The sequence below is a fragment of the Esox lucius genome, chromosome 19 (assembly GCF_011004845.1).
Source record: "Esox lucius isolate fEsoLuc1 chromosome 19, fEsoLuc1.pri, whole genome shotgun sequence".
Classification (NCBI taxonomy): Eukaryota; Metazoa; Chordata; class Actinopteri; order Esociformes; family Esocidae; genus Esox; species Esox lucius.
In genome coordinates this window covers 32,820,341-32,848,122 of record NC_047587.1, presented here as the reverse complement: position 1 = coordinate 32,848,122, position 27,782 = coordinate 32,820,341, and the positions used below count along the sequence as shown (strand labels likewise).

General features: G+C 41.5%; 2 protein-coding genes across 3 annotated transcripts; both read right to left on the bottom strand.

Moving 5' to 3' along the window:
• Positions 1-1,612: 1,612 nt before the first annotated feature.
• LOC105018629 (protein phosphatase 1 regulatory subunit 3A) lies at positions 1,613-6,659 on the bottom strand. 2 transcript variants are annotated; one of them, XM_020056657.2, is made up of 4 exons: positions 5,818-6,659; positions 5,427-5,479; positions 5,230-5,318; positions 1,613-4,534 (listed from the first exon to the last, which is right to left on the bottom strand). In XM_020056657.2, exons 1-4 carry the CDS (start codon positions 6,603-6,605, stop codon positions 1,748-1,750), a joined length of 3,717 nt encoding a protein of 1,238 aa, XP_019912216.2. In that variant the 5' UTR covers positions 6,606-6,659; the 3' UTR covers positions 1,613-1,747. The 2 variants fall into 2 exon arrangements, with proteins under 2 accessions (XP_019912216.2, XP_019912217.1); XM_020056658.3 differs by lacking the exons at positions 1,613-4,534; positions 5,230-5,318; positions 5,427-5,479 and having other exon boundaries at positions 5,517-6,659.
• Positions 6,660-22,152: 15,493 nt separating this feature from the next.
• On the bottom strand, positions 22,153-25,511 carry ticam1 (toll-like receptor adaptor molecule 1). Its single transcript, XM_010884219.5, has 2 exons — positions 25,187-25,511; positions 22,153-24,748 (listed from the first exon to the last, which is right to left on the bottom strand). Exon 2 carries the CDS (start codon positions 24,645-24,647, stop codon positions 22,689-22,691), a length of 1,959 nt encoding a protein of 652 aa, XP_010882521.4. The 5' UTR covers positions 24,648-24,748; positions 25,187-25,511; the 3' UTR covers positions 22,153-22,688.
• Between the last annotated feature and the right edge of the window lie 2,271 nt (positions 25,512-27,782).

Sequence of the window (27,782 nt, the reverse complement as noted above, 5' to 3'; positions counted from 1 at the left end):
TGATTTTTAAGTAATTAATTAGCATTTTATTGCATGACATAAGTATTTGATATATGAGAAAAGCAGAACTTAATATTTGGTACAGAGACGTTTGTTCGCAATTACAGAGATCATACATTTCCTGTAGTTCTTGACCAGGTTTGCACACTCTCCTTTTGGCCCACTCCTCCATACAGACCTTCTCCAGATCCTTCAGGTTTTGGGGCTGTCGCTGGGCAATTCGGACTTTCAGCTCCCTCCAAAGATTTTCTATTGGGTTCAGGTCTGGAGACTGCCTAGGCCACTCCAGGACCTTGAGATGCTTCTTACGAAGCCACTCCTTAGTTGCCTTGGCTGTGTGTTTCGGGTCGTTGTCATACTGGAAGACCCAGCCACGTCTCATCTTCAATGCTCTTACTGAGGGAAGGAGGTTGTTGGCTAAGATCTCGCGATACATGGCCCCATCCATCCTCCCCTCAATACAGTGCAGTCGTCCTGTCCCCTTTGCAGAAAAGCATCCCCAAAGAATGATGTTTCCACCTCCATGCTTCACGGTTGGGATGGTGTTCTTAGGGTTGTACTCATCCTTCTTCTTCCTCTAAACACAGCGATTGGAGTTTAGACCAAAAAGCTCTATTTTTGTCTCATTAGACCACATGACCTTCTCCCATTCCTCCTCTGGATCATCCAGATGGTCATTGGCAAACTTCAGATGGGCCTGGACCTGCACTGGCTTGAGCAGGGGGACCTTGCGTGCACTGCAGGATTTTAATCCATGACGGTGTAGTGTGTTACTATTGGTTTTCTTTGAGACTGTGGTCCCAGCTCTCTTCAGGTCATTGACCAGGTCCTGCCGTGTAGTTCTGGGCCGATCCCTCACCTTCCTCATGATCATTGATGCCCCACGAGGTGAGATCTTGCATGGAACCCCAGATTGACCATCATCTTGAACTTCTTCCATTTTCTAATAATTGTGCCAACAGTTGTTGCCTTCTCACCAAGCTGCTTGCCTATTGTCCTGTAGTCCATCCCAGCCTTGTGCAGGTCTACAATTTTATCCCTGATGTCCTTACACAACTCTCTGGTCTTGGCCATTGTGGAGAAGTTGGAGTCTGTTTGATTGAGTGTGTGGACAGGTGTCTTTTATACAGGTAACGAGTTCAAACAGGTGCAGTTAATACAGGTAATGAGTGGAGAACAGGAGGGCTTCTTAAAGAAAAACTAACAGGTCTGTGAGAGCCGGAATTCTTACTGGTTGGTAGGTGATCAAATACTTATATCATGCAATAAAATGCTAATTAATTATAAAAAAAATCATACAATGTGTTTTAGATTCCGTCTCTCACAGTTGAAGAGTACCTATGATAAAAATTACAGACCTCTACATGCTTTGTAAGTAGCAAAACCTGCAAAATCGGCAGTGTATCAAATACTTGTTCTCCCCACTGTATATATTTATATACTGTGTATACTGTATGTATTCTCTATCAAACTAGAAATGGTCAGACCTTTTATATTAACTACTGTTAATACCGCAACTACTATAAGAATGTCAAATAAAGGACATTTATTTAGATTTAATTTGTATAGAACAATGAACATCCTGATTTGCAGTATGCTACATGACATGTATTTAACAAACGTGTAAAAAATTATAATGGTATCCTTTTGTATCTACAATACAATCATAAAAGGAATAAAGACAAATAATAAAACTTTATTGTGGAGCACTTTTTAAACACTGAATAATATATTCACAGGCCTTAAACTAATTATTTTCTGTCATTGGCTCTTTCTGTCCCTGACAGAACAGCCAGATCACAGACAACAAATAAAGACCTAAACAGGCCAGAAAGTCATAATGGTAAGCAACTAAAAAGAACACCACCAACAAGATAGTGTATACCAGTCCTCTTGAGATATTATGCCAAGAACATTTCTCTTTCAACCACATAACATTGGCCCTGGTTGGATCCTGCTCTCCTGCCATTAGGGGCAATGTTCTTGTTGGCAGACACTCAACTTTCTCTTTGTCTGGCAGATAATCCTGGTTACTCAGGAGGTCCTCATCACCAGACTCACTGATGGATGGCATGGACGGCCTGCTGCCCCTTCTACCTATCGAGGGCCGCTTCCCAATACCCAAGGCTATGTCCTTACTTTCTTGTCTCTGTGCCGCCCTCAGACTGCACATGTACAGCTCCATCTCTTCATCTGACAAGGAATCTGTGGACGTGTTGTCTTCTTCACCCTCACCCTCTTTGTCAATGGCACACTGATCTGTTTGAATGCCAGACTCCATGTCTCCATTATTGGAATCCATTTCTGTATCTCCATGATGAGTTACGTCAGTGATAATGTAATTATGGCATGGATTAAACACGTCACTGGCCTTTAATGTATATTTTTCTGTGTCAGATTTTTTGATTTCTAAGACATTTACTTTTGTGCTCAGACCACCTTCATCTTCATGCTCAATGTCCATTTGCATGCATAACTTGTCTAACAGTTCATTTTGATAATCTACTACAATTTCCTGTACCTCTACATTAGTCTCAGCTTTTTTGCTTTCTTCCACCACCACCTCCTCCCTTAATCGCCATGTAACATCCTCCTCAAGCTCCTCCCTCTGTTGTTCTTTCACCTTCTCCTCCGCCATCTCTTTCTCCTGAAACTCCCCGACCATCATCTCCTCCTCCTCTTGCACATTTTCCCTCCAGTCTTTTTCAATGTTATTTTTCTTTAGCATTTGCTGTCCATCTCTTGCCTCTATCTCATTCTCAGTATAAATTAAATTATCTTCATTGTTCCTTATTAGTTCATCTTTAGGAATATTATCTGTGGAGTTTGAGACCTTGTCAGCGTATTTATCGGGATCATCGTTTGTCATCTCTCTAACTGCCTCGCTCTCTTCATTGTCAATACAATATCTCTTGGGTTCATTAAAAACGGTGCTTGACACTTCAAATGACAGTTCATCTTCAACTTGATCTGTTGGTTTTCTTATCACAGATTTCTCCAACAATGTCCATTTCTTTATGACATTGGGATCCTCCTTCAAAGTTGTCTCAGTGGTGTCCTCCAGTTTGTCTGAACTGGGCACAGCAATGTTTTGGTGGTTAGTTGTGATCTTCTCATCCGCCTCTGTCGCTGAATTAAATACTTTGAGATCAGCATCAGCAACTAATTTAATGCCTGTTGACCACTCATCCGCATTGGCTGAGTACATCATTTTGCCTGACTCCGCAGGTTTTTCATATCCTTCGCTAGCACTCGGCAAAGTCATCTTAGCAGGGATCAGCTTCAACCCCATTTCAGTGTGTGACTTTGGAAGCTCGCCTTTTGTTGCGACTATCAGAGTTTGTAAAATCTTGTTGTCCTGACAAATTTGGTTTTGTGAAGACCACATGTTCTCTTGTGACCCCTGGAGTTCTGAGTCCTCACTGGAGACGGTGAGAACAGCAGCATTAGTGTTCATGGGAAAGTGAGTCCTGGAAAGGCCTCTTGCCTGTTCTAACAGTGGTTCAGGCTCAGACTCTTCTTCACTTAATCCAGAGGGGAGATGTTCTAAGAATAATTCAGGTTGATCCATAGGCTTCTCTTTAGGTGTTTCCCAAGTACCAGCTGAAACACAGGAGTGAGTTTCCACTTCTTCTGCGGATGGATAACTCTGGGTTCTCTGAGCTGTTGGATGCCCTACATGCAATCTCATCCTAATTTGATTCACACCATTGGTTACTGTCTGATTATCATTCTCCACTCCACCAAATGCCTGATGGTATAATGGGGCCACAACATTTTCAAAAGTATAGCTGACAGTGTTATGTGAATGTGTTCCATCTATACTAAAGACAGGTCTACGCTTTTCCATTTCCAAATGCATCTGAGCAGTTTCCTCTACTTGGAAAACAGACATATTATCAGTTAGTCTAAGAGCAGTGACTTGATCAGTTGAATCTGACCGACATCTGTGGATTGGTGAGGCCTGCTTCACATTCAACTCTGATAGGGCTGAGCTTATGGTTGAGTCAATATTCTCAGGCTTCCCTGACTCCTCCCCAGAAAGACTGTCCTGGACACCAGAACACGGTTTGTTGTACGTAGCTAGGGAATCAGGAGTCACCTGCAGCCCAGCTCTTTTCCTGCGCTGTGGTGGCAAGGGTTGTTCCTGTGGTATATTTGGAGGTTGTTCCTGTGGTATATTTGGAGGTTGTTCCTGTGGTATATTTGGAGGTTGTTCCTGTGGTATATTTGGAGGTTGTTCCTGCGGTATATTTGGAGGTTGTTCCTGCGGTATATTTGGAGGTTGTTCCTGCTGTATATTTGGAGGTTGTTCCTGTGGTATATTTGGAGGTTGTTCCTGTGGTATATTTGGAGGTTGTTCCTGTGGTATATTTGGAGGTTGTTCCTGTGGTATATTTGGAGGATGTTCCTGTGGTATATTTGTTCCTTTCTCTTTCTCTTGTGCCTCATTACCTCTTTGGGTGAAGTAGTCCCGGACCTGCGTCAATTTTGCTACTTTTCGTTGCTTTCTTCCACTGAAGTCGCTCTCAGCCTGTGAAACAGCAAGGAGATACCATTGTCATTCAATGCCTCCTCAGTTTTTAAGCTGATTTGGGGGAGGATGACATTGAGAGAAGCATGGTCAGGTTAAATACTTCCCATGACCACTTGAAAATGTATTTATATACATTTAATATTGACACATGGAAACCAATCTGATATAAGCACTGGCCTCTGGCCAGTAAAATGCCAATGCTTCATTTGACTCCCAAGAGACAAACGTATATTATGAGTGAGTGTTACTCTGCAATGCATTGCTTAGTCACTCATGTGACCATCATGACCTTTAGCTCCTGTGATGCAAGATGTATATATACTTGGCATTTAACTCCTTCAGAAGGACACGCACTGTATGACCTCAAGTAGCACCTGAGTAACGAGACCCTGGGCTTGGTCCTCAGCAATGGCACAAACTGTTGGGAGCACCAGGGTTCATAGTGTCCTGTTTCGGAGGTCACCCCAAATTGTTTATGCCCAAAATGCAATTTACTGTATATTATACAGTATCTAAATGAAAGCTTGCATTAGACAAGTCATCATTGAATGCCAAAATAACAAGTAGATCATGCCAAGCACTGGCCTGCAAAGCCCAATTTGAAAGTTATGATCACATAACATGTCGGAAAACACAGGAAAATGACTCCTCTGGAAAAATTCTGAAATCCAAATGCCACAAGCGTTACTCACCAGGGGTTTGTGAGGATAATCTTGAGAGGTTCCTGTTTTTGTCTCAGAGAGGTTCACACTAGCCATCTCTTTCTCATGATAGGGTACATCTGGAGGAAAATTCTTAATTGACATGAGTTCACGATTCACTGTGATTAATAGCTACTGTATATCTAACTTATTTCACATTTTCATGATTTAGTTCAATAAATGATTACCTGAAGATTCAGCATTGTTTGGTGACCAATTTTTTTCACATGGTAACTCCTGACTGTAAATAAATAAAAATAAATCTCAGGCAAAAAAAATAAAAAATCAATCACATTTATTTTATGAAGCCCTTTTACATCACAGAGCCATTACAAATGCCCAGCGTGAAACCCCAAAGAGCAAGCAACAACAAGAATTGACAAGAATTTTCCAATATTCATCATATAATTGTCCAATAAACTGCAATCTTCATAAAATGCCAAAACACTTTGGTATGTGATATTAAAAGCTTATGTTTGGAGATAAGCTACATAACACACACTACATGGATTTCATACAAATTATTATCAATGAATCTCCACAAACGACACAAGATGCGAATGATCTGACCAGCCTCACCCGATAGCTTTTAGTATGCTTTTCCTGCGTCCATTCTTGTGTTTCTGTGCTTTCGCTTCCAACTCTCTGTTCTTTTGGTGATAAAACATCACATAGTTTTGGCCGCTGTTGTTGGCCCAGAAGGTCCCAACAGGTGTCTCATATCGGAGACAGAAGTCCACTCTGGCTCCACATTCCCCAAACGGGGGTACCAGGGTGAGCTTGAACGAGAAGCGGTCCGTGTGTCCGTCACTGGACCCTGGCATGTGTTCCGCCAGCAGGTCAAAGTGTGTGGCCCAGGCGTCCAGAGTGGTCCGGATGTACACCGTCTTATGGAAGGAGACGTTGAGAACACGGATCACCCCCCTCAGTGTTGTGGTCCCCCGGAGTAACTCGGCGCTCTCCAACTCCAGCTTCTGCTCCCGAACCCGCCGGACCAGGGCTTCTTCGGACAGTGGGGGGGTATATAATGAGGACAAATAGTATTCGTCCACCTCTTTCTCTCCCTCCAGCGTGTCCAAGCTCATTGGCGTGGTTACATCCCATGAGTCAAACTCTTTCACTTTCACCAGGTTTTGGCCGAGGGCATCTGCGAAGGACACCCTCCGAGACCTGCACGGTGTCAACTCGAGCTCAAACTCATTTAAGTCACTGTCGCTCCTTCTCCGTGGAAGAGGGGAGGATTTGGGCCTGATACCATTGATCACCTCTGCATCTTTCGTCTCGTCCCCGTCCCAGGTGATAGACCCTGTGACACCTAGGAGGCCGCCGACCACAGTGGATCTCCGTTCGACTGCAGCAGACTCCATGGGCTGTCTAGTGAAAGAGATTAGAAGCCGAGTTGTCTGCTTTCACTCTGGCAACTGACATTCAGTGTGTTGTGACTTAACAGATGGAGCTGTCTCGGATTACAGATGACATTGTCGCGAGGGCCAGAACTATAAATAAGTCAGAAGAGCTATGCAGTGTGGTCTTGGAAGAACAAGGATTTTCTAGTCAATTAAAACTGTAAAGTGAAATAAATTAAGCATCCACTAAAAAAAAGAAAAGAAAACGATTTTAAAATTAGATAACTGACTAGATTAAAAACCATCATAAGGATATTTAGTTTTAGTTTGGGGGAAAATGTTTAGTGTGTTTCATGCTTTATTTTTTAATTTTTTTTTAAGTTTAAGTGCTCAGTCATAGGCACGTGAGAAGAGAAGTGTTTTTAATCTGGATTAAAAAATGTATATATGTTTGGGGCATGTCTAAGATCTTCTGGTAGTTTATTCCAGTTTTGTACAGCATATGTGCTAAACGCAGCTTCTCCATATTTAGTTTGGACTCTGGGCTCTACTAGCTGACCTGTGTTCATAGATCTAAGAGCCCTGCTCGGTTTATATTCTGCAAACATATCAGAAATGTATTTGGGTCCTAAATCATTCAGATATTTATGAACTAAAAGCACCACTTTGAAATCTGTTCTGTAACTGCCTAGAAGCCAATGCAAAGATTTAAGAACCGGAGTGATGTGCTCTGTTCTTTTGGTCCTGGTTAACATTCTAGCAGCAGCATTCTGCATGAGCTGCAGTTATTTTACAGTCTTTTTCGGGAGTCCAGTTAAGAGGCCATTACAGTAATCAACCCTACTAGAGATAAAAGCATGGATGAGCTTTTCTTGGTCTTTTTGGGACACCAAGCCTTTGATTCTGGCTATATATTTTAGATGATAGAAGGCTATTTTGGTGACCACTTTGATATGACTGTTAAATGTGAGGTCTGAGTCAATCAAAACACCAAGATTACGCACTTGATCCCTGGTTTTAAGGGCCTGAGAATCCAGCTCTTTACTAATACTTGATCTTTTATTTTTGTTGCATAATTGTAGACAATTTTGGTTCATCAAGGTATGTATATGCTCTATACAGTAACACAGAGAGTCTATTGAGCTGTTGTCATATGGTTCGAGAGCCATATACAAACCAGATTCCAAAAAAGTTGGGACACTGGACAAATTGTGAGTAAAAAAGGAATGGAATAATTTACAAATCTCATAAACTAATATTTAATTCACAATAGAATATAGATAACATATCGAATGTTGAAAGTGAGACATTTTGTAATGTCATACCAAATATTGGCTCATTTTGGATTTCATGAGAGCTACACATTCCAAAGAAGTTGGGACAGGTAGCAATAAGAGGCCGGAAAAGTCAAATGTACAGATAAGGAACAGCTGGAGGACCAATTTGCAACTTATTATGTCAATTGGCAACATGATTGGGTATAAAAGCCATAATTGACTTAATGGGTTTCATCCAACATGTCTCAGGTCCAACACATTGCCACAATCACACCTTAGATTTATTCCTGTCAGGAGAAATAGATATTGTAGATCTAATAATTTCCCCCCAAAATCCTGGATTATCGGATCACTGTCTTATTACATTTACCGTTAAAACAAGAAATCCACTTGCTCCGCAAGACAATACTAGAGCACTTTAGCAAGCCTCCAGAAAATTATTGGAAGTATTTAGACTAGCCTGGATAGGCAGTACACTACAATACCGAAAATCACTCACATCTGCTCGATCAGCTTATTTCTCCAACCTGATTGAGGTGAACAAAAACAATCCAAAAAAGCAAAGACTAGCAAGTGAAGTGGGTCTTCACTTTAGTTGTAATGAATACATGAACTACTTTGATGAAAAGATCATCACCATTAGAAAACAAATAACTGACTCCTCCTTAAATAGTTATGGTCCTCAAAATCTCAGTTGTCCTAAAAATGTCCTGAACCTCCCTGACCATGTGTCAATGGGGACACTTGAATTTTTTGATACTGTATCGCTCGACACATTTACTACATTTGTAATGAGTTCTAAACCCACAAACTCTCAGCTTGACCCGATTCCAACAAAATTACTTAAGGAGCTATTTCCTGTGCTAGGTCAGCCAATGCTGAACATAATAAATTGTTCCCTTGTACCAAACTCACAAAAATAGCAGAAATTAAGTCTCTTCTAAAGAAATCGAATCTGGATCCCGACATATTAAACAATTATAGGCCAATATCAAACCTCCCGTTCCTCTCAGAAATCTTCGAAAAATGTGTTTCCCAACAACTGAATGCCTTCCTAAAGACAAATAACATTTATGAAATACTCCAGTCCAGTTTCAGATCCCATCATAGTACTGAGACTGCACTTGTGAAGGTAACAAATGACCTTCTAATGGCCTCAGACAAAGGTTCCACATTCGTCCTGTTGCTTCTTGACCTTAGTGCTGCTTTTGACACTATTGATCACTCCCTTCTCTTAGAGAGACTGGAAACCCATATTGGGCTACGTGGACATGTTCTAGCCTGGTTTAAATCTTATTTATCTGAAAGATATCAGTTTGTTAGTGTGGATGGCATATCCTCTGACAAGTCAAAGGTTTGCTTTGGTGTTCCTCAAGGCTCGGTTCTGGGCCCATTATTGTTCTCACTATATATGCTCCCTCTGGGTGATGTAATCTGAAATCACAACGTAAACATTGTTATGCTGATGACACACAGTTATATATTTCAATAAACCATGGAGAAGCCCCTAAATGAGCTACTTTAGAAACATGCGTTTCAGATATTAGGAAGTGGATGACAGAGAATTTCTTGCTCTTAAACTCAAGGAAAACAGAAATGCTCGTTTTAGGACCCAAAAAACAAAGAGCATTGTTAGCAGATCTCACTGTGAACCTCGACGGCTGCATGGTTGTATCCCAAAAAACTGTAAAAAACCTTGGCTTTACCCTTGACCCTGACCTCTCCTTTGAAGAACATATAAAATATGTCTCAAGAGTTGCTTATTTTCATCTTCGAAACATTGCAAAAATTTGAAACTTTCTATCAAAAACAGATGCAGAAAAATGTATCCATGCTTTTGTTACTTCTAGACTAGATTACTGCAATGCTCTCTCTGCAAACGCTTCTCTCTGGTTATCCAGACAAATTAATAAATAAACTTAAATTAGTGCTGCACACGGCTGCTAGAATCCTAACTAGAACAAAAAAATTTGAACACATTACTCCTGTTGGGGTTAGGGCTGATTTTAAGGTTTTACTCTCAACCTATAAATCAATACATGGACTTGCTCCTACTTACCTTGCTGAAATGATCCAGCCATACATACCTACACGTAACCTACGATCGCAAGATGCATGCCTTTTCTCATAGAGCTCCACTACTGTGGAATGATCTGCCAATTAAGGTTAGAAATGCAAACTCAGTGCAAACTTTCAAGTGTCTACTAAAAACTCATCACTACAGCACGGTTTATAATTAGGTGTAGCCTGGCCCGGGGGCGTGAAGGTGACCAGTAGGTTTGATACTGTCCACCCTTGCTGTCTTGCCAGGTGGGCTCTCATCGCCACTGGGATGCCCTCCCTCCAATGCCTTTTGGGGGAAGAGTCACTGGCTTGTTGTTGACTCTGTTGCGCACTTGTGCAATTGGGCTGTACACTGCTGGCAATACTCTGCCCTCATTCAGGGGGGTTGCGGTTGGTGGGTGTCCCTTTGGTTGATGCCTGGCAATGTGGGTGGATTGATTTCCTGCCTGTTAGGCCCTGTCCGGGGCCTTCCCCGGGTATGGCCACAGTGTCGCCGGACACCCCCGTCTCAGTTCCAAGGTGTTACGCTGCTATATTATTGTGCTGGGGGATATGGGGAATGCACAATAGGCAAATTTATTTATTATTCCAATTGGACTCTTAATATCTCACCCGGCACAGCCAGAAGAGGACTGGTCACCCCTCTGAGCCTGGGTCCTCTCTAGGTTTCTTCCTAAAATTCGGCCTTCTTAGGGAGTTTTTCTTAGCCACTGAAATTCAACACTACTGTTGTTTGCTCCTTGGGGTTTAAGGCCGGGTGTCTCTGTAAAGCACTTTGTGACAACTGCTGTTGTAAAAAGGGCTTTATAAATAAATTTGATTGATTGATTGATCCAGACATCGTCTCTTTCAGGGAAGACCTTGCATTTTCCAACATGACAATAACAGACCACATACTGCATCAATTACAATGTCATGGCTGCATAGAAGGATCCGGGTACTGAAATGGCCAGTCTGCAGTCCAGATCTTTCACCCATAGAAAACATTTGGCGCATCATAAAGAGGAAGGTGCGACAAAGAAGACCTATGACAGTTGAGCAACTAGAAGCCTGTATTAGACAAGAATGGGACAACATTCCTATTCATAAACTTGAGCAACTTGCCTCCTCAGTCCCCAGACGTTTGCAGTATGTTATAAAAAGAAGAGGGGATGCCACACAGTGGTAAATTTGGCCTTGTCCCAACTTTTTTGTGATGTGTTGATGCCATGACATTTTAAATCAGCGTATTTTCCCTTAAAGTGATACATTTTATCAGTTTGAACATTTGATATGTCATCTATGTTGTATTCTGAATAAAATATTGAAATTTGAAACTTCCACATCATTGCATTCTGTTTTTATTCACAATTGTACAGTGTCCCAACTTTTTTGGAATCGGGTTTGTATATTTGAGTATCATCGGCATAGCTGTATTAGTTAATGTTGTTGTTCTGTAGAATTTGGCCCAGAGGTAGCATATAGAGATTGAACAGAAGCGGTCTGAGAACTGATCCCTGTGGAACTCCGCATGTCATTGCCACCCTATCAGATTCATGATTACCAATGGTGACAAAGTAACTCCGGCCATCTAGATAAGATCTGAACCAATAAAGGACTGTCCCGGAGAGTCCTACCCAGTTTTCCAGCCTACAGTGGGGAGAACAAGTATTTGATACACTGCCTATTTTGCCACTTACAAAGCATGTAGAAGCATGTACTTTTTATCATAGGTACACTTCAACTGTGAGAGACAAAAATCCAGAAAATCACATTGTATGATTTTTAAATAATTAATTTGCATTTTATTGCATGACATAAGTATTGGATCACCTAACAACCAGTAAGAATGCCGGCTCTCACAGAACTGATAGTTTTTCTCTAAGAAGCCCTCCTGTTCTCCACTCATTACCTGTATTAACTGCACCTGTTTGAACTCGTTACCTGTATAAAAGACACCTGTCCACACACTTAATCAAACAGACTCCAACTTCTCCACAATGGCCATGACCAGAGAGCTGTGTAAGGACATCAGGGATAACATTGTAGACCTGCACAAGGCTGGGATGGGCTACAGGACAATAGGCAAGCAGCTTGGTGAGAAGACAACAACTGTTGGCGCAATTATTAGAAAATGGAAGAAGTTCAAGATGACGGTCAATCTCCCTCGGTCTGGGGCTCCATGCAAGATCTCACCTCGTGGGGCATCAATGATCATGAGGAAGGTGAGGGATCAGCCCAGAACTACACGGCAGGACCTGGTCAATGACCTGAAGAGAGCTGTGACCACAGTCTCAAAGAAAACCATTAGTAACACACTATGTCATCATTAATTAAAACCCTGCAGCGCACGCAAGGTCCCCCTGCTCAAGTAGGTTTGCCAATGACCATCTGGATGATCCAGAGGAGGAATGGGAGAAGGTCATGTGGTCTGATGAGACAAAATAGAGCTTTTTGGTCTAAACTTCACTCGTCTTGTTTGGAGGAAGAAGAAGGATGAGTACAACCCCAAGAACACCATCCCAACCATAAAGCATGGAGGTGGAAACATCATTCTTTGGGGATGCTTTTCTGCAAAGGGGACAGGACAACTGCACCATATTGATGGGAGGATGGATGGGGCCATGTATCACAAGATCTTGGTCAACAACCTCCTTCCTTCAGTAAGAGCATTGAAGATGGGTTATGGTTGGGTCTTCCAGCATGACAACGACCGGAAACACACAGCCAGGGCAACTAAGGAGTGGCTCTGTAAGAAGCATCTCAAGGTCCTGGAGTGACCTAGCCAGTCCCCAGACCTGAACCCAATAGAAAATCCCTTAGAGGGAGCTGAAAGTCCGTATTGCCCAGCGACAGCCCCGAAACCTGTAGGATCTGGAGAAGGTCTGTATGGAGGAGTGGGCCAAAATCCCTGCTGCAGTGTGTGCAAACCTGGTCAAGAACTACAGGATAAGTATGATCTCTGTAATTGCAAACAAAGGTTTATGTATTTCTGATGTATCAAATACTTATGTCATGCAATACAATGCAAATTAATTACTTAAAAATCAAGAAAATCACATTGTATGATTTTTGTTTTAGATTCCGTCACTCACAGTTTAAGAGTACCAATGATAAAAATTACAGACTTCTACATGCTTTGTAAATGGGAAAACCTGCAAAATTGGCAGTGTATCAAATACTTGTTCTCCCCACTGTATCTATAAGTGTTCTATGATCTACAGTATCAAATGCTGCACTGAGATCTAATAGAACCAGAACTGTTGTTTTATCAGAATCAGTATTCAGGCGTATATCATTTAAAACGTTTCAGTACTGTGGTGAGGTTGGAAACCTGACTGCTTGAGGTCACAAAATTGCTGATGTAATAAATTCAAAACAACATTTCCAAAACTGTTATGTTGCCACAAACCTTTTCAGATGAACACAAGACACAACCAATGGTTACATTGGAACATTTCATTCATTACTGTATTACAGTACTACACAGTAAAAGGCAGGCTTCTTCCATGGCCTGAAGGAGTTGAACACGCATATAAGGTTCTTGGTCATACACTTTCCACCGCCATGCCGAAGAAAACTCCTCTATTGGGTTAAGAAATTGAGAGTATGCAGGCAGAAAGAGGTTTGAAAATCGGTAAACCAGTCACGAACCAGAGTAGCGCGATGGAAGCTGACGTTATCCCAAACAACCACATAGTGAGGGGGCTCTGGTTGTGCTGGTTCCCTGTGGTCCAGCTGGAACATATGCTCTCTTAGACCGTCAAGGAATGCAAGAAGGAGCATAGTATTATAGGGTCCTAGACTGGCATGGCGGTGGAGTACTGGTGGAGTTGGCTGATGGCTGCGCACATCGTGACATTCCCTCCACGCTGACCAGGGACATTTACAATAGCCCGATGGCCGATTATATTCCTCCCCCTTCTCCTTCTTTTGGTGAGGTTGAAATCAGCCTCATCCACAAAAATAATTTCAGGTGGAACAGGCCAGCCTTCAATCTCAAAGATTCTCTGCAAAACACATCAAAACACAATAGAGTATATCACTACCCTGAAGCACAGTTCAAGAGGGCACAAATGGCAGCATAAACTCCTATACTCTGATGGTGCTCAATACTTCATACAATATCAAAAGTCATACCTGAACATATTCCACTCGTTGGTCTTTTACCCAGTCAGAGTTTCGTTCAAAAGGGACGCGGTACACCTGTTTCATCCGGAACCGATGCTTTCGGAGGATGCGATCAATTGTGGAAAGGCTGATGGAATTTATTCCTTGAAAATTATTATTATCCTCAATCACTTTCCTTTGAATCTCTTGCAGGCGGATTACATCATTGGCAATGACCAAGTTTACAAGCTCCCTCTCTTGCTCCTCTGACAAAAGCCTTAGCCTCCCACCACCAGATGGTCGTCTCTGTATCCTACAAAAATAGAAGCACGCATTACTGTACATTTGATGGATTTATTTAGTATTACAGAAGCATAGTACAACAGTGCATGTGATGTAAGAGTACAGCACTCAAAAGTTACTGTACAGAGCAGTCGTACTGTAAGTACACCTACCTGTTCTCCTCCCTGAAGGTTCTGATGATGGAGGCGACGGTGAAGCGACTCAAATTAGGCTGGACTCGTTGCCCAGCCTCCCTCATGGACAAGAACATGGTCCACTAAAGTGGCTCGAATTTCATCCGAGACTGCTTGTCTCCTTGCCCTTACTCCTCTTCTACCTCGTCCTTCACCACGTCTTCCTCCTCTCCCTCCTCGTCTTCCTCCTTCACCACGTCCTCGTCCTCCTCCTTCTCCTTCACCACGTCCTCCTCCTCCTCCTCCTCCTCCTCGACCATGTCCTCTTCCTCTCCCTCTCCCTCCTCGACCGTCATTTCTCTGTGGATCCATTGTTCCAAAACTCAATGAAATGACTCTGGCCATTTTATCTATCTATTGAAAGTTCTGATTGGTGTGTGATCAATTTTGACTCGTAGTGTTTCCACCTGGGTAATTGTGTGCTAATTGGGCTTCAGCTGTGTTGACTTGAGTGAGCAACATTGAATGCTGTGCTTTCTAAATGACAACATGGTGGAGGCAATGAGAAATTAAGGGATTTGTGTGTACAGTTTTGCAGTAACAGTTCAACGAATCTGACTCATGTGTCAAAACCAGGGAATAGTGTTTCTAGTTTAGTGAAATGGGTGTGCTTTTTGAAAAACTGGCGTTTTGGTTTTGAAATTTTAGTTATGGTTATAGTGTTTAAGCAATTGAGAAAAACTGTAAAGGGATATGTGATACTGGTCTATAGTTGTTCATTATAGATCCATCCAGTATTCTCTTTTTTAATTGGGACTTAATGGCAGCTGTTTTTAGAGACGTTGGGAAAATGCCTGATTGCAGAGAGCTATTAAGTATTTGCTGTAGGTCCATTGTTATAGAGTAAGTCTGATGGCAGTGTGTTGAGACAGCAAGTGAAAGCTTTAAGATGTCGAACTGTTTCTTCTAGGGATTTTTGATCAATTGTATTAAAATGTGGCATAATAACCAAGTTATGTTTTGGTGGTCATGGTGACAGTACAGAGTCCTTGTTAGACTGTGTAGTTCTGATGTTCCGTCTAATACTTTTTAAAAAATCACTATAGAAACAAACAAATTCATTTCACAGTGGACATGAGTTCTGATGCTATCTGCTTTATTGGGTTTGTAAGCTTGTTGACCATGACAAATAGAGTGCAGGTATTGTTGATATTTTTGTTAATTCCCGATAAATGTTGCTGTCTGGCCCTGCGTAACTCATTGTTGAAGCTACCAAGGCTTTGTTTATAGATGTCATAGTGAATTTGAAGTTTAGTTTTCCTCCACTTACGTTCCGCTTTCCTACATTCTCTTTTCAGGGCGCTTACCATCATGGTGGTTCTCCATGGTGTTTTCTGTTAGCTCATAGTTTTCTTTACCTTTACCAGAGCAACACTATCCATGACATTCAATATTTTGGCAATAAAACTATCCAGGAGTACATCAACTGATTCAACACTTGTTGTTGGAGAGATAGCTATGGCTTCAATAAACTGAGCATTGGTACTCTCATTAAAGTACCTTTTCTTAACAGAAACAGAGTTTACTGGAACATTTGGGTTGATAAGTGAATCAAAAAAGACACGAATGATCAGACAGAACCATGACAGAAGAAATATCGAGACCTTTAGAGATAACCAGATCTAGAATGTGGCCTTGAGTCTGTGTACGCTCTTTCACATGTTGAGTGAGATGAAAAGTGTCAAGTAGTGCAAAAAGTTATTTGGCATTTTTGTCTGTACTATTATCTATGTGGATGTTAAAATCCCCTGTAATAATAAACAAGTTATAATCAACTGATATAACATAGAGTAGTTGAGCAAAATCATCAATAACATTTTGCATCATCAATAAAATATCGTGGAGGTCTATAAATGGTTAAAATAAAATTGGGGGGTACCCTTCAATGTAAAACAGAGGTATTCAAAAGAAAAAAGATTACCTAGTTTATTTTCTTTGCACTGGAATGTATCTTTGAATAGGGCAGCCACTCCTCCTTTCCTACCATTTCGACACGTATTCATATAGCCACATTTTTCTGGTGCTTGTTAAGAATTGCAGCACTAGAATCTTCTGTTAGCCATGTTTCAGTGAGAAATATGAAATCTAGGTTGTAGGATATTATAATGTCATTTACCAAGAATGATTTGCTGGCAAGAGCTCAGATATTAAGTAAAGCCAGCTTAATAGATATACAAACCCGATTCCAGAAAAGTTGGGACACTGTACAATTGTGAATAAAAACAGAATGCAATGATGTGGAAGTTTCAAATTTCAATATTTTATTCAGAATACAACATAGATGACATATCAAATGTTTAAACTGAGAAAATGTATCACTTTAAGGAAAAATTCGCTGATTTTAAAATTCATGGCATCAACACATCTCAAAAAAGTTGGGACAAGGCCATGTTTACCACTGTGTGGCATCCCCTCTTCTTTTTATAACAGACTGCAAATGTCTGGGGACCGAGGAGACAAGTTGCTCAAGTTTATGAATAGGAATGTTGTCCCATTCTTGTCTAATACATGCTTCTAGTTGCTCAACTGTCTTAGGTCTTCTTTGTCGCACCTTCCTCTTTATGGTGTGCCAAATGTTTTCTATGAGTAAAAGATCTGGACTGCAGGCTGGCCATTTCAATACCCGGATCCTTCTTCTATGCAGCCATGACATTGTAATTAATGCAGTATGTGGTCTGGCATTGTCATGTTGGAAAATGCAAGGTCTTCCCTGAAAGAGACAACATCTGGATGGGAGCATATGCTGTTCTAGAACTTGGATATAACTGTCAGCATTGATGGTGCCTTTCCATCAATGCTGACAGTGCCACACGCACTCATGCAACCCCATACCAACAGAGATGCAGGCTTCTGAACTGAGCGCTGATAACAACTTGGGTTGTCCTTGTCCTCTTTAGTCCGGATGACATGGCGTCCCAGTTTTCCAAAATGAACTTCAAATTTTGATTCGTCTGACCACAGAACACTTTTCCACTTTGCCACAGTCCATTTTAAATGATCCTTGGCTCAGAGAAAACGCCTGTGCTTCTGGATCCTGTTTAGATATGGCTTCTTTTTTTACCTGTAGAGTTTTAGCCGGCAACGGCGAATGGCACGGTGGATTGTGTTCACCGACAATGTTTTCTGGAAGTATCCCAGAGCCCATGTTGTGATTTCCATTACAGTATCATTCCTGTATGTGATGCAGTGCCGTCTGAGGGCCCGAAGATCACGGGCATCCAGTATGGTTTTCCGGCCTTGACCCTTACGCACAGAGATTGTTCCAGATTCTCTGAATCTTTGGATGATATTATGCACTGTAGATGATGATAACTTCAAACTCTGCAAAATTTCTCTGAGAAACTCCTTTCTGATATTGCTCCACTATTTTTCGCCGCAGCATTGGGGGAAATGGTGACCCTCTGCCCATCTTGACTTCTGAGAGACACTGCCACTCTGAGAGGCTCTTTTTATACCCAATCATGTTGCCAATTGACATAATAAGTTGCAAATTGGTCCTCCAGCTGTTCCTTATCTGTACCTTTACCGGCCTCTTATTGCTACCTGTCCCAACCTTTTTGGAATGTGTAGCTTTCATGAAATCCAAAATGAGCCAATATTTGGCATGACATAAGAAAATGTCTCACTTTCAACATTCGATATGTTATCTACACTCACCTAAAGGATCATTAGGAACACCATACTGTGTTTGACCCCCTTTCGCCTTCAGAACTGCCTTAATTCTACATGGCATTGATTCAACAAGGTGCTGAAAGCATTCTTTAGAAATGTTGGCCCAAATTGATAGGATAGCATCTTGCAGTTGATGGAGATTTGTGGGATGCACATCCAGGGCACGAAGCTCCCGTTCCACCACATCCCAAAGATGCACTATTGGGTTGGGATCTGGTGACTGTGGGGGCCATTTCAGTACAGTGAACTCATTGTCATGTTCAAGAAACCAATTTGAAATGATTCGAGCTTTGTGACATGGTGCATTATCCTGCTGGAAGTAGCCATCAGAGGATGGGTACATGGTGGTCATAAAGGGATGGACATGGTCAGAAACAATGCTCAGGTAGGCCGTGGCATTTAAACGATGCCCAATTGGCACTAAGGGGCCTAAAATGTGCCAAGAAAACATCCCCCACACCATGACACCACCACCACCAGCCTGCACAGTGGTAACAAGGCATGATGGATCCATGTTCTCATTCTGTTTATGCCAAATTCTGACTCTACCATCTGAATGTCTCAACAGAAATCGAGACTCATCAGACCAGGCAACATTCTTCCAGTCTTCAACTGTCCAATTTAGGTGAGCTCGTGCAAATTGTAGCCTCTTTGTCCTATTTGTAGTGGAGATGAGTGGTACCCGGTGGGGTCTTCTGCTGTTGTAGCCCATCCGCCTCAAGGTTGTGCGTGTTGTGGCTTCACAAATGCTTTGTTGCATACCTCGGTTGTAACGAGTGGTTATTTCAGTCAAAGTTGCTCTTCTATCAGCTTGAATCAGTCGGCCCATTCTCCTCTGACCTCTAGCATCAACAAGGCATTTTTGCCCACAGGACTGCCGCATACTGGATGTTTTTCCCTTTTCACACCATTCTTTGTAAACCCTAGAAATGGTTGTGCGTGAAAATCCCAGTAACTGAGCAGATTGTGAAATACTCAGACCGGCCCATCTGGCACCAACAACCATGTCACGCTCAAAATTGCGTAAAATCATTCAGTTTGGAGTATGGAGTTTTGACATTCAGTTTGGAGTTCAGGAGATTGTCTTGACCAGGACCACACCCCTAAATGCATTGAAGCAACTGCCATGTGATTGGTTGATTAGATAATTGCATTAATGAGAAATTGAACAGGTGTTCCTAATAATCCTTTAGGTGAGTGTATGTGATACAGTAAAGGGTCATAATTAGGAGGTTGATTGTTGAGAATGCTGCTTATTGGAGTTACAATATATTGTTCTGAGCTCTACATGTTACAAAGTGTAACAGGCCTCCCTTTTGCATACATTTATACAGGATTACCATTAATGCATTTTACATAGATTCAACATATTACACAAATGTGAACATGCTGCGAAGGTACATTGTGCGGTGGACCTGTGAGCAACAACTTCAGTGTCAGCTAAACTGGCAAGACCTGTGGGTTCTGTTGTGTAGATCTGATCAGTTTTCATGCAAATCATTGTAATGGTTTCTCGAAAGTTGAAACTGGTAACTGGAAGTGCTTTTTTATAGCCTGTTGCAGAAAGGTGGCACGTTTCAGTTTGCATCATGTAGAGGTCAGGTCAACATCTGTTTACAGAAATATAAATTTTTCCGGGGGTGCCTGGAAGAAGCACATTTATTATTCTAGAGTAATGATGTGGTTATGGACCTAAAACACTGTTAGGAGGAATATACGTGTTACATGTCTTGGAATTGATTATCTGAGGTCTAATTTAACCCTTATCCCAAAAGTTGATTAAATTGCATAAATTACAAGTAGAACAGGTCCAAAAGAGTTAAACAGACATTACTGAAAGTCAATTCATGTATTCCAAAAGCATGAAGTTAATGGCATAACCTAAAAATTCAAAATTAAATGACATGCCAGTTAGACAATTAAACATTTAATCACCCGATCAAATATTCAAAACATTACATTCCAACACTGATCATTCAGGGGTCAGGACTTGTGTTCAGAAGAGGCCTGTGTTGGCATCTGCATGTGTTGCCCCAACTACATGTGATTTCTCATCCAGAAACTTGATGGGCAATCTTTTCAGTTAGCTGGCTCATGAGGGTTTGTTCACCTAAAAGAAACAGCTACCTATAAGAAAAGAAACTGTAGTACACTGTGCTCTAAATAATGTAGTTTTACAATATTTATATACTATAAAATTCACTGTAGCATTGTTGAATGTAGTAAGGTTTTTGCCAATATTCTTTATTGGTTTTAAAATTGACAGTATTATTTAGTGTTGGAGTTTAGTAGACATTTATATAGTATAGTGTGTGGAGTATTTACAAATTAATATCTGAGTATCAATACATGGTATACAATGGGATTCTACAGTATAGTACAACATGATGTAGTAAGCACAGGATCAAGGCATACAATTTGTAGTTAAGTATTCTACAGAATAATTCAGTTAACTGCTGAATTCTGTAGATCTATTGTAAGTCATAAATTTATGTAGGTCATTTCACTTTAACCAAGTGGCTCTGTTCAAAAAGGCTTACATATAGACTTAAAACCATGACAATGCCTGCAGACCTCCAGTGTAGTAGTAAGCCCCAAGACTAAGCTACCGTATGTCAGAACATTTCATGTGGAGGTGGCTTTCTCTCTGGGACAGACTCCAATTTACCTACATAGTGGAGATTTTGTGTTAAACTTCCCACAGCTACCATGGAAAAGTACAAATTCAACCAGTGTGGTTGGACAATAGCAATTTTGGTTTGTGGTTGAAATCTATTGATTGACTGGCATTTCTCAGTTCTGGTTGGTTGTACCACAGACGATAGTCTGATACAGCCAGTAACGTTATTTTTAGCAGTAGGCCTACAACTCTAACAACGGTGGGTACTTCAGTCGAATTGGTGTCCTTATGTATTTTTTTTGTGTGGGGTGTTGTAAAATTGGTGTTCAATTTAATTTGAAGTGGCTTTAAAAGTCTTATAAGTAACTTCCTGAAAACTGCAGATACCCTGGAGAGGGACAGACACTGGCAGTGGTAACTTTGACCCCTCCAGCCAACCTCCTCCTCAATGTGGAGGTTAACAATGGTATCAGTTTGGGCCACTTGGAGATAAAGGCCGTAGGGCCATGTGCACCGAGTGAGTTTTGGCTGCTCCAGCTACCGCTGTAAAAGTAGCTTGCTGAAATGGCTAGTAGTGACTGTTAGTGGCTGAGGCACTACAAGAGTCAAGCAAATTGTCCTACTGTGACATGATAGGCAGTCTACAAAAAATGCCTTAACAATTCCTAAGATAGGATGTAGAAAGGCTCTCAATAGTCACTCATAGCATTTTTACTACAAAGCTGAATGACAAAGAAATAGGCACAGAAAAGGAGAAGTGTGAAGTACGGTGGGGTAGAGAATGGGAAGTGGTGAAGCAGAAGCAGAAAGGGAAGAACTAGGGAAAGGCCCACAGAGATGCAGACACTGCTGTAGTAAAGAGGGAATTCCTCAACCCTGTGACGACATCCCTGCTGCACCATCCTGTCTGCCAAGTGACATTCAGTTTGATCCTCCTGTGATGGCTAGGATGCAAAACGTAGAGATCTCGACCCCTGTGCCAAGCCCTTGCCGTCATCCATTGCGGACAGACCAGACGGCTGGCTCACTGGCCGTGGCAGCAGACACTGCGAGTGGCTTTGTGAGGTTAGAGGTGGGATGTATAGATCTTGGTGCAGTACGAAGCCACAGCACCCTCCTCAGGAACATGGAGGTTATTGTGACACTACTAGGTCTGCGGGCTGGAATTCACTCACTGAGCATATTCAAGGACATGGATCTCTGGGACCTTTCAGACAGCAGTGAGGCTCCTGGATGCTGATGACAAAGTTGCAAGGCTCACCCAGTTGGAGATTGCAAAATAGTGACATGACCCATATAACAAGTGATCAGTGTAGAGTCTTGTTGTAACAAGATGTTAGTGAGACAAGTTTCAATAACTACGTAAAAAAAATAGCATTCATTTTTATTGCATTTCAAAAGTAATTGAACACAATATTGAACAGACCAGACTGAATTGGGGGGAAACATTACATCACATACATCAAAACATTTATAATCTGGTTATGTATGCACTCCACACTTGAAATGAAGGCTTTTGTATACAGTGACAGGTTAATCATAATTGAACATTCCCTTAAAATGGTACAGGCTAAATTTGCAGTAAGTAACAGTGCCTTAAAGCATCAAACTACTTGGTTTTATTAAAAGGGAATAACATTTGTCTAAGTTCATAAATCGCCTTAATTGATGGACTGACTCTTTCAGGGAGAGGATGGTCGAGCTAGCATGAATGCAGCGTCATCTGGCATCTTTGCATTTATCACTGTTAAGCATGTGCAGTGCATCTTACACTAGTATAAGCAATAAAATCACCAAGCTGAAATTGAAAATGTTTACCAACAGTAAAAATTAACCCTAAAAGATCACGTAAGTACAACTTCCTTTAACCACATTTTAAACTTTTTTCCCTTACATTATATGAACTTTAACACCGGTCATCATCTTCCTCCTCACTAGAGTCCCTACCTATCCCCACAGTCATAGCAGAGTTATCCCCAATCATGATGTAGCGAGCATTCTCGATTCGGATGTTTCCTTGTGGGTGACTCCACCCATTTTTCTGTAGTCTCATATTAGTTAAGTTGAATTGTTGATTTTCTAAACCTTGAGCAGCGAAGTGACCCCCCGCCGGAGTTATGAGTTCATTAACCTGTTGTTGCGACAAATGTTTCCGCATCATTTCCACCTGCTGACGTTCACGAATTAAATCCCCCCGACGCTTCTCCTCCATTTGTAGCCTCTCCCGTCTTTTCACTTCGGCCCTCACTGCCTGCTCAGTCAACCACAACTGCCTCTGCATCGCAATCTTTGCTGGAGTCATGGCCCGCTTGGCCTTTTTTTCAAAGGTTTTATCTTCCCGTAATGGTATATAGATCCTAAGAACTGAGGGCATTTTCTCATTGGGCATACAGTTCTCCCGTGGCAGAAAAGGGATGACGGTGTTGTACTTGTGTCGATTCTGAATGGCGTTCATTAGAGCAGAGCTGGCTTCCACCTCCAGCAGACGGCTGTTGAAGTTGCTAGTGAGTAGCAGGATAGTGAAGGCTGAATTGTTGATGGCATCCTCCACACACATCAGCAGGTTCTTGCCTGGGATGGCAAATTCCTGAAAGGTTGCCCCTTTGCCAACTCCAGTAGCCTCTAGTTTCTCTGTCAACATTTCGGCCATAGCCACGTCCTCTTGTGCATGCAGGACGACAAATGAGAAGAAATCCTCCTCCTCCTCCTCCAGTAATGGTGGTATCAATGCAGCACTTGCCGACACTTGCTCAGTGAGAGGAACACCCAATGTACTGCTGTTTTCAAGTGTAGTCGGATGAGAGGCAGGCCTGCTGGTGTTTGAGGGAGGCACAAGATTCTTTGTTGGACACACTTTGTCATGTCCATTTAGACTCATGGGGTTACCAATCTTAATGTGAGCTGGGGTGGAGGAGCCAGGAGACAGGGATACAACTCTCATGTCTTCTGAAACGCTTTCATTCTCACAAGATGGTGCAAAACTTTTCTCACTGTCCATTTCTACTTTAACAGGTTGAGGCTCATTTTGTGTAGGTGATTTATCCCTAGACATTACCCTAGAAAAGTATTTTAATACACCTTGGTTTTGTGATGGCACGGGTTCCAAACTCATTGGAGAAGGAGGCTGAAGAGGGAGGTTGCTTGGCTTTAAGCCAATAGTTTCAGATACACTGATCTCCAAGTGAGAAGGGTAGGAATATATGGTGGAATCTTCTCGTAGGGAAGAGGGAAGACTCTGACCACTTCCTGTCTGGTCAAGAAAGCCCAATATGGTACGTCCCTCGACCAGTGGTTGGTTGGAGCAAAGCCCTGAAAAGTCCTTAGGGGAAGTGCCCTTAACTGTGTACTCAATCTGAGGCCCGCAAACCTTCTTAGCCTCGTCACTCAGCTCCATATAAAGATATTCTACTTTTGATCTCTCTTTAACACAGTTTTTGTTCTTACATGCGGCTAGAGCAGTCTGGTAAGCCAAATCCCTGAGAGTTTGGTCACATAACCTCTCCTCAGCCAACACCTTGAACATTCTTGCTAGGTCTACTAGGGTGTCCACATTAGATTCTTGGAAAGAAACAGTGCTCAAGTTCTCCAGTTTGACTCCACACATTCTCACCTTTTCAGCCAGATAGTTTGCAATGAGGTTGTCCCCCAAAGCCTGGAGCTTTTCCAGTGCCTCTGACCTCTTCCCAAGGCTGATAAGAGATATGGCACGTACCATCTCCTCGGCAAGGCTGACACCCAACGTGAAATTCAGGCTTAGCTTTCTTTCGTATGGAACCTTAGTGAGAATCTTCAAGACATCCACTAACCCAGTCCCTCCGTGGTGCTCTTCTTCAGTATGAGCTTTCCTGTCCATCTCTGAAGTCATTTTCTGTTATATTTGGACCTTAACTAACATCCGTGTAATCAGATCCACATTCTTTTTTTCCAAATACTTCCTTGTTGTGTCAAGAGAGGTCTTTATTCAGCCTAAACAGACAGGAAAAATGAAATGTAGACCAAAACATGTGAGCAAACTTTGACAAATGGTCCAAATTTTCTCAAAATAGATCACGGGAATATATAAATCGATCAAATGACAGAAATATGTGATAAATGGCTATAGATATTCCATTACATCCTATATACAAACTTTCCATAGGATTTTTCAAAACATAATGTATTAAAATATAAGTCGCTAGACTTATATAAATATAAAACTAGACAATACAAAGCATTAAAAATATTTGGACAACCTAGGAAGACGTAATCCCAGGTGCTCCCGTAGTATGTGGCATAGTTTACTAGGCCGCATACATGAGCGTATCAATTTGTTAAGCGAACATGATATTAATGAATAAACTTGCATCACACGAACAGAACTGTATTTCAGTAAAACGTACGTTAAGGTGTAAAAAGACAACTTACCAACAGAAGAAACACCCACAAAAACAAATCCATCAGGTAAAACATTCACGTTTCATTGCTTTATCGAAAAGTATAACCATCAAACCAGAAAGATGTCTGCTTTGTTGAGTTATTGACGTGGTATGTATTGTTCTGTTAATGATGCATATGGTTTCTTAAAATAGTTTAGTGGAGTGACCAAAATCGCCGACACCTGAGCTAGGCACAACAGGAAATTTTGCCTACATTTTAAAGACCGTGAAATCATCGACATTAAGCCACAATATACAATGTGAAAACACCTTCAAAATAAAAGTCTTAGGTTTACAGCGACATTTTTAAAAACAGGAGAATGGTTAGACAGCTCATTGCATTTCACCTTTTACAGATTATCAAAAATAACTCCACAGATACATAATCCAATAGACGCCACAAGGAGTCACTAGAATGACAAATATCTGTAGCCCAGATAACAGCACTGGTATCTAACAGTGATGGGCATTCCAAGGCCCAATCCCAATGCCCCCCCCCCCCTAAATCCTAGGCCCTGAACCCTCACAGACTTAACTGACGTCACCTGGTAGTGATTGAGTGCAAGAGGCTGCAAGGGCTCAAAATTCTGTAAATAGTAATGGGACAGCACTTTGCGACTTTGTTACCTTGATGACGCTGTTGATGTTGTACACTATTGTGGGTTTGGGACTTTTTATTTTTACGCTTTTTTACTTTCTTCGTAGCCAAGGCACTTAATAGATGACTGCCTAAATGATATGTTTTGCAGGCTCTTGCCCTACAGGTGGACGAGAGGGAATTGTCAATAATAATCTATTTGTCAATAAGCAATGAAGTGGAGAACGGGGGGTATGTTGTCACACTTTTCACACTGTGTAACATTTACAGGGCACAATACATTACAATGCTATAAATGTCATTCCAAATTAAAGAAGAAAGTCTTGGGCACATATTTTGTATTCATTACCTCCTCATATCTTATTTCAGTACGGAGTTGAAGAGCGTTAAATAGAGTGTTGACTTGTGACAATTTGCCCCATCGGCAGGTAAGTTGTCACACTATGTAGAGCGGAGGTCTCAAACTGGTTCCACAGAGAGCCCAGTGTCTGCAGGTTTTCACTCTCACCTTGTACTTAACTGACTAATTAGGTCACTAACTGGTACGTTTCTACCCCCGCCTGGTTGTTTCGGTCTGAACTGGGAACGAATTTAAAGGAAAACCCAAAAACCTGCAGACACATGGTCCTCCGTGGAACCGGTTGGAGACCTCTGATGTAGAGTAAGTTGTCACATTGGATTATCAACAAATAAGAACACAACTAATTCATTGTGAATATTGATTTCAAATTCAAACCAAATTCAACTTAATTAAAAACTCTTAATGAAAACGATCATGCCTAGAGAATCTGGCAAATCATGCCTGCCAATCAAAACAATAATGCTGGCATAGCAACTTCACCTGCCTCACTGTCTTTAACACTGACAGGTGGTGTGCTGTCATTCTCTGTCTTTCTTCTATAATTTCTTACAATCTTTCTTTCCTTCCCCTCTTTTTTTTCCTTTCTTCTTTTCCTCCAAAACTAATTTCCTCATTGCAATTGCATATTCATTACAGGCTTATTATGCCCTCCCTATCTACTATCCTTGTTTCCACAATGCAATTCATAACACCACACTAAATTAATGACACTGCATGAAATAGTGTATGAGTGGGTACACCGTCTCATACAGTAGGCAGTGTAGGCAGTGGTACGCAGAGCATAAAAAATCATAGGTTGTAGCCTTCACTTTCTTCACTTTTCTCCACAATAATCAGGAAGGCTAAAAACATCATTGCGGACCACTCTCATCCTGCTCACTATCTATTTAATCTCTTACCATCAGGAAGAAGATATAGGAGTATTAAGACTTCTACATCACGTTTTAGAGACAGCACTTACCTTTTGGCTATTAGGCATTTGAATTTGCATTGATTATTTGCAGCATTCTATCAACTGTGCTCTTCATTGCCGTGGGGTATTGTCTTTTGTCTGCAGGGTTTTGGTCTAATGTCCCATTTGTATATATGATGTTTGTCTTTAAGTTTTAGTTTTTATGTCAGAGTTGTTCTAACCTCTGATTAGAGTTATCTTGATCACTTGTGAACAGGAAGTTGACCATACCCAGATAACACACACACGTCTTACTGATGTCGGCCCGACACACACACACGAGATGTCGGCAGAATGTAGTATAGACGTCGAGAAATTAATCGTCTCTTCTTCTGCAGGTCTCTCCCTCCAGCTGCCGTCCCCGCCCTTTTAACCTCGACCTCAGTAATTCCTGGCAAAAGTGGGCTTTTAACAAAACCTGAAAGATAAAATATGAAGCGATTGCAATAAGTATAACAGTGATTATGTAGCATTCAATTTAATGTGATGGTGACACAAAGAAAAAAAAATTGTTAGACAATGTACACAATTTGTCAGTGTACAAAACCATCCTTAATGGTTTTGTACACTGACTTGAAGTTGTAGGTTGGACCTCCACTCCTGGCCTCCAACTCGCTGTTGGGACACAACGTACACAATTTGTGTACAAAACCGTTCTTATGGTATGTGGCGTG

What these genes read in the sequence shown, in the direction of transcription:
- LOC105018629 (XM_020056657.2), bottom strand. Translation starts at nt 6,605, where the DNA reads ATGGAGTCTGCTGCAGTCGAACGGAGATCCACTGTGGTCGGCGGCCTC. An exon ending in AGCATACTAAAAGCTATCGG is followed by an intron (nt 5,480 to 5,817) that starts GTGAGGCTGGTC and finishes ATTTATTTACAG; the next exon opens with TCAGGAGTTACCATGTGAAA. An exon ending in AAACAATGCTGAATCTTCAG is followed by an intron (nt 5,319 to 5,426) that starts GTAATCATTTAT and finishes ATTTTCCTCCAG; the next exon opens with ATGTACCCTATCATGAGAAA.
- ticam1 (XM_010884219.5), bottom strand. Translation starts at nt 24,647, where the DNA reads ATGACTTCAGAGATGGACAGGAAAGCTCATACTGAAGAAGAGCACCAC.